Genomic DNA, 6970 nt, shown 5'->3' on the forward strand with positions numbered 1-6970 from the left:
ATTTTAATAATTATTTAGTGATATTTCAGCTAAATCAGTGTTGTACAAATGACATGTAAACAAACCGACTGACGTTTTTACAGGAAATAGTGCTTTTTGCGTTCCTATGCACTTCTGCATCTGTTCTCCTTTTACTCTCATTTGAGAGAGTAAAATTGTAGTTTGACAGTTCCACAAGTTTTAGTCCGAAGTTCAAAGGAACAGACTAATTTGTAATTGAAGCTTTGCTCGCCGCTCCACTATGTTTTGACCCTAAGCGTCCCTAGGGACACATCGGCATACAATAAAAAACTGGCGTATTTGAAACAGGAGCTAATATCGTTTATAAACAGGACAAACAATAGGGGGCCAAGAATGCTACCCTGGGGTACACCTGATGTTACAACAAAGAGATTAGATTTACAATCATCGATATGAATAGACAGAGTCCTATTTGTAAGATAAGACTTTAGCCAAGCTAGGAAATTAGAATAAACACCAATGCACTCCAACTTGCGTAGCAATAACAGGTGTGGTACCTTATCGAAGGCTTTAGAAAAGTCCGTATAAATGGTGTCTACCTGCGAGCCATCTTTGAAGGAAGAAACACAAAATTCTGAAAAAGAAGCTAAATTAGTGACCGTTGAACGACCAGCTACAAAACCATGTTGGTGGGGCTCAGTCATTCTTTTGGCAAGAAAAGAGAGTTTAAAATGTATCACTTTTTCGAATAGCTTTGAGCAGACAGACAGTTTCGAAATAGGCCTATAATATGTGATATCGTTTCTATTTCCAGATTTAAAGACTGGGGTTATAGACGCAATTTTCCATCTGTTAATAAATAATCCAGTCGAAAGTGATATGTTGAATATATGACATAAAGGAATACATAATGACAGACTACATCGTTTACCGAAGTGGGCACAAAAACCATCAGAATCACATTTCAATGTCGGAGTTAGGGTAGACATGGCGTAAGTAATGTTAGATGTCGAGACAATCAACGAGCCAAGATCTAGGCCAGTAATTTCGTGGTAGATTTATAGAATCACTCTCACAGGCGAAATTCGAGCTGAAAAATTTTGCAAAAATCTCCACAGTATCTGGTAGAGATTTCGAGGATTGACCGTTAAAGTACATGCAAGTCGGAATATTAGAACTACCCCGCTTAGAGCGTACAAAATTCCAAAAAGCTTTTGGGTTGTCTTTAAGTTCAAGACTCAAGTCTCTTAATGTACTGGTTATAAAGAAATTTATCAAGAACATTAAACTGTTTCGCATAGTTAAGGTATTCCTCTTTGAGATAAGTATTGTGAATATTTGCCATATGGCGCTTGTAGCATTTAGGGCCTGTGCCAATTGATAGAAAAGTTCTATGGTGGAAAAACTTTTTACTATGGTGAGAAAATTTTACATTTCTGCTGTGCCAATTCGTAACTTTTTACTGCTGGAAATTTTTGACAGTTGCTTTGATGCACAAGAAGACTATCGAGTTTGCAATTTATAAAATGCAGCAATTATATAGAAAATATTTGCCTTTGATGATTTCAATTCTTCTGGAACTGAAATCCATGCATTTATTAGACCTTTTAGCAGTAATACTAGAAATAAAAACACGTCAAAACCGTCTGGTAAGTGTGTTCACAAAAATGTTTAAAACCGTGTACAATTGTTTCCAATAAAAACATATGTCGTTTATGTACATGCAACAAGACGTTTATTCCAAAATACTAAGCAGCATTATGAACGGCGATAACAAGACTACAAAAATGCATCTTAGGTTGTCCTCTGCTTCGTTTCGAAAAATTGTAACTCACATTCCCAAAAAGCGCCACGGATGGTTCATCAACGCATTCCATTGTGCTTTACATGCTTCAGCACTTTTACCGTCCAGGCGATCCTTCAGCTCATTCCCGATTTTTCTAAGAAAAAACTTCTTAACAAAGTCTTCAAATTATTTATATTGTTCTTACTCACTGAACCAAACATCCTTGTCAATGCGCTTTTCCAGAAGGATTCTGCGTTCTGAACTGCTCCCTGTAAAATAGTATTCTTAATTAAAAAAATACATAACGCCTTTTCATATGTAAATCTGAAATTAAATCTTACAAGTTATATAGCTTTTCTTTATTTTTTTTGCCGGCGGGACCATGTTCTTTTATTTCCACTCGCTTTTGTTTTCTTTAATTTATGTGTATACGTGCGTTGTTCGTTCTTCTTCTTGATAATGCTTGCTGTCAAATTTTTCACTAGCCCTGCCGTATCAAACATTTTTATTCACCTCATAGCTGTCAAAAATTTACTATCCAGAGAACTTTTCTATCAATTGGCACAGGCCCTTAGTTCTCTTATTTTTCAGATTTTTTAGAGTGACAGAGTGCCAGGGTAATTTGAGGCTTGTAGGGTAAAGCAGCCAGTTGCTCAGAGAAGACTTCAGACATAATGCAAAGAAAGGTTTCATAAGAGGCATTAACATCTTTTGAATTGAAGATATCACACCAATTTACGTTATTTATAGCCAGGTTTATGACGTCATAATTTGCATCCCGAAAATTGTAGGAAATCCTATTATTATCAAAAAACTCTAAAGAAACAATAAGGGGATTATGATGCATATCAGAATAACAGATCGGAGTCTTACATTCAGAGAGATTATATATCAAATTTTCGTCTACAAACACTAGATCTAATAATTTAGATAACTTATTGAATATGCAATTAATTTGCGTAAGATTAAGGCTAAAAAGACTATTAATAAAGTTTATTTCATGCGAACGAGTAACGTTGGTTGGGGTAAGGCGCCCCGAGTTTTGAAAGCATGTCCAGTTAATGCCTGGGAGATTGAAATCGCCAAGAATACAAAGATTACAATTTCCATTACTTTCATAGATGTGTGTGATATTCTCTATGTCATAGTTATATAACTCATCTGAACTGTTAGGTGGGACATATGATACACAGATAAACAAAAAGCCGAACGAGCCAACAACGCGCACACCTAATTGGTCAATTAAAGTATCGTGGTTGAGCAATTCAAAAAATGTCGACCTTAAACTACGCCTTAAAGCAACCCCCTTTGAAGTGGCCAGTTTTCTCAGCATCACGGTCTTTCCTACAAGTCTGGAAAATGTTGGGATCAAAGTATTCTTCACTGAAGAAATTACTATTAAGTCAAGTTTCCACAAAGATATATATGTCATAATCCATACGTGAAGAACAAAGAAAGACTTCTTTAGCTTTTGTGCGCATTCCACCCATATTCTGAAAGTATATATTCAGATTTTTGCATGTATATTCGGCATTAGACTATATAACACTATTTGGAACTTCCTTGGTTAGCTTCTGGTTGAAAAAATCGAAAGGGCCGCACAATGATATCAGACGGCCACACATTTGGATTTAAGATATTTTTGTAGAGGGAAGATATCACACCAATCTTAAAGTTCACGCTCCGAAGACTCTCAAGTGGAGTTCTTTTCTTTACTAATTTGTAGCAAGTAAAGTGTGTACTATCGATCTTTGCATGTGTAGATACATACGCAATAAGGTTTTCAGATACAGACGGTTTAAAGGAGGAAATGTGCAACAATTTCTTCTTAATGACCACCTCGAGATCTGTATTATTATTACGCCCATGAAAAATGTTTATGCGTTTGGGCCTACTTAAATTTCGGGCAGCAGCAGAGTCGCCACCATCTTCATTAGCAGCCGCAATAGCATCATCAGATTTATCAGCACTTCGTTCATGTATGTTGCCATGTGTAACATTCGTACCACTTGTGGTTGGCATTGTACTAACAGCATCCTTCCTGACAGATGAAGATTTAACAGCAGCAGAATTATAAGAATCATCAGTGTTGATTTCCGCAACAGCACCGGCAGGAGACCTAACAGAGCGATTTCCATTCGATTGCATGGAATTAGAGCCAGCAGCGGCAGCAACAGCGTAGCTCATATCGGGTAAAGATGTATTAGCAGCAACAACAGCATTAGCAGAGCACGGGGTTGATGGCTTCGTGGTGGTAGTGGTAACAGCAGGTAAATTGACAGTGCAATCTGCGACAGTATTTGTATCCATGAGGCCACCAACTTGACGCACAGTATTAGAGCCATGCGAACTAGTATTAGTATTAATATTAGTATTAGTATTAGACAACAAAACAGCATCAGCGAACGACGAGCAAGATGGTCTAGTAGAAGCAGTGCTAAGAGAGACAGAAGGTGTATATTGAAGAGCAACGGATGACAGCGTTGTAGGCGCAGTAACAGAGGTGTATGTGCTATCGTTAGTTACAAGTGTATTGACAGCTGTAGCGATTGTCACAGCAGAATCCAAATAAGCGCGAGAGATACCGTTAACTTTACTGACAAACTGTGCCAGCGTGAGGGACAGCGGAAAACTCAAAAACACCAGGCGAGGAACAATAGTAGTTATTGTTGTAAGAAATATTAGCAGCAGTTTTTCTGGCATTGAATTCCGCAGCCATCATGTCAGCATTCAGAGCATTAAGGTTATTTGCACTCGAGTTGTTGTTGGTCGAATGCAAGGAGATTATTTGATCTTTTATTGCATCAAATTGTTTCGATAAATCTTTGAATTTAGCATCAAAAGTGTTTGAAATAAGATCAATACTAAGCTTTTGAGTTACCAGAACTGCATCCAGAGCCTTAACGAGTTTCTCTGGCATGACAACACACTCATCACACAGATATAATAGATTACGTTTAGCTTTTACCAAATTGAAATCATATTCAGAAACGCCTTTGCAGCAAACACGATGAAAAGTTTTTTTACAAAACCCATTACACGGCAGCAGATTAGCATCAGATCTTGGAAAGGCTTTAGTACACTTTCCGCAAAAGTTCTCCATTACGAAAGAAAAGATAATAAAATAACAGAGCGAAATAAAAGCACGTCTGCACACACCGAACACTTGAACCGTTTCATTGAACCTCTGGACTTCGTCCCTCATTTCATATAGATGCCGCCTGAAGTGCCTAGGCGAGGGCTCCTCTGCAAGCAGCTGTCTGTTCGGGTGGCCACTTCTGTGGCTCCCGATCAGGAACAGCTTGCAGAGCATTATGTTGTGCTCCTTTGTGCTCTGCAAAAGGTGTTCAGCATCTCTTCTTTGCTAAATACAGGAAGGAGAATTCTACTCCCTAAGTTCTCTACAAAAGGCGGTCAGCAATTTATGGCTTATGTCTAATTGTCTGGATTATGTTATACACCCTCTGCGCAGAAATAGTTTGAATGGAATAGTCGGATGGGTATTGAAAAAATTTATTTGCACCGAGAACTTGGGTATAGACATACGCATCTCAAACGAAAAGTAAATTAATTTTCTTTATACCAAAAGAACGACAACACTATCTTAATAAAGCTAGTTTTGAAAAAAAGCAGTTTAAGTGGAATTTTTTCATATATTTTTTATAAAAACCAATTTTTATCATAAATTAGAAATGCAAGGCACAAGGACTGCAGACCAAAAGAAAGGTGTTTTAATTTCCTTTAAAACTATATATTAACTTTTACAAACGCTATACTAGTTTGAGATATTACAGTTTTTCAAAAAGCACATTTCGATCTTTGACCTATATCTCGCTTAATTTTAATTTCTGCAAGTAAATTTTGGTACCGTTGTAATCAGTCAAAAAGCTCTATCGACTCGTTATTTTTAATTTTTTTTTCTAGCGAAACGATGGGTATTCTTTACTTGTTCCAATGGTGTTTGAAAGGTAATTTGTGGGAAATAAAGGTTTATACAATAATAGCTGATTTCTGCCGATTCGGTGCCGGATCCAGTACTCGACAAACTTCTGCGCATGCATACAGTGATTAATTATAAATTCTGCCTTTTTGACTAAATTATCGAACACTTGAGGCTCCAAATCGAATTTCCCGTTCAAATTGTTCCGCCGTTAGAGTTCCATCTATACTTTCGCAGTTTTTATTGAAAACGCTATAAGCACTAATTTCATTTAGTTTTTTTGGTGCTGTCCTTGTGTTATAATAGATTCCAAACAACGCTGACAGCATTATATAAACTATTCCAAATTGTAATTGTATCGCAATCACATAAAGCGTTATCCAAAATAGTGTAAAAACTGCCCTTTGAATATATTTGAAGAAGTTATTTACATTTTCTTTATGGCCTTTGCTTCTATCAGTTTCCTCATCTGAGCTGGATGTCAATTCCTCTCTATACTCTTCTGCATTCGACCTTTGAACTTTGCATTCGGTCAAAGCTTCACGCACTTCCTAGATTTTTGTGTTCAAATATAAATACATAGATAAGAAATGCATACCACGTGAAAAACACTCACAGTCAATTTGCTGATGACAGTTTTGGATTCCCCTGTACCCAACATCAAAAAACGCTTTATAATATTCTTAAACTGTTGAAGTTTATCCTCCATCTGTTTTTTAGTGCGATATCTTTGCAGTTTAGTTCTTAACTTTACCTCCATCACAATGATAGATATTCTCTCCACCGTGGGCGCCACCTCTATATTCTCTCCCCCGTGCATACACATAAGGTTCTTTCCAGTACACTTTTTCTCTGGGTAAAAACGGATAAAGCGTCAAAGTGCATATCAGCTGTTTTGTGTTTACATGTTCCCTGTTTCTAGTGATGTGCTGAGTCAATACTTTTAAAGTATTGATCGATATTCGGTACCGAAACATTTAGGTTTTGAATAAAAGCGCACATAGGTCAAAAATATGGAAAAAACGGTTCAGGGGAGATTCGCCTATAAAAACCCGAATGTAGGAGCCAATAGAGCTTTTAATACGGATTCAAATAAAATATGTATATATGTCGGTTCGAGGCCATAATGCAGAGACACTCTAACAGGCTAACCTAATATTCACGCACGCCGCCAATTTATTGTCAAAAATTTCTCATGCACATGCAACTTGTATGAGATCAACCGAAATTGAACGGCGTGCGTATGAAGCTAACTCAAATTCCAATTTTTGTTCTACGTGACA

The 6970-nt window shown here is 37.1% G+C and overlaps 2 protein-coding genes across 2 annotated transcripts; both read right to left on the bottom strand.

Annotated features, from left to right (window-relative positions):
- Positions 1-1673: 1673 nt before the first annotated feature.
- LOC118749125 lies at positions 1674-4450 on the bottom strand. Its single transcript, XM_036483894.1, has 2 exons — positions 1957-4450; positions 1674-1901 (listed from the first exon to the last, which is right to left on the bottom strand). Exon 1 carries the CDS (start codon positions 4448-4450, stop codon positions 3296-3298), a length of 1155 nt encoding a protein of 384 aa, XP_036339787.1. The 3' UTR covers positions 1674-1901; positions 1957-3295.
- A 983-nt stretch (positions 4451-5433) lies between these two features.
- LOC118749190 lies at positions 5434-6550 on the bottom strand. The gene is made up of 2 exons (XM_036483973.1): positions 6304-6550; positions 5434-6238 (listed from the first exon to the last, which is right to left on the bottom strand). Exons 1-2 carry the CDS (start codon positions 6511-6513, stop codon positions 5846-5848), a joined length of 603 nt encoding a protein of 200 aa, XP_036339866.1. The 5' UTR covers positions 6514-6550; the 3' UTR covers positions 5434-5845.
- Positions 6551-6970: the final 420 nt, after the last annotated feature.

The sequence above is a fragment of the Rhagoletis pomonella genome, unplaced genomic scaffold (assembly GCF_013731165.1).
Source record: "Rhagoletis pomonella isolate Grant_MI unplaced genomic scaffold, Rhpom_1.0 Rhpom_scaffold_00014, whole genome shotgun sequence".
Lineage (NCBI taxonomy): Eukaryota > Metazoa > Arthropoda > Insecta > Diptera > Tephritidae > Rhagoletis > Rhagoletis pomonella.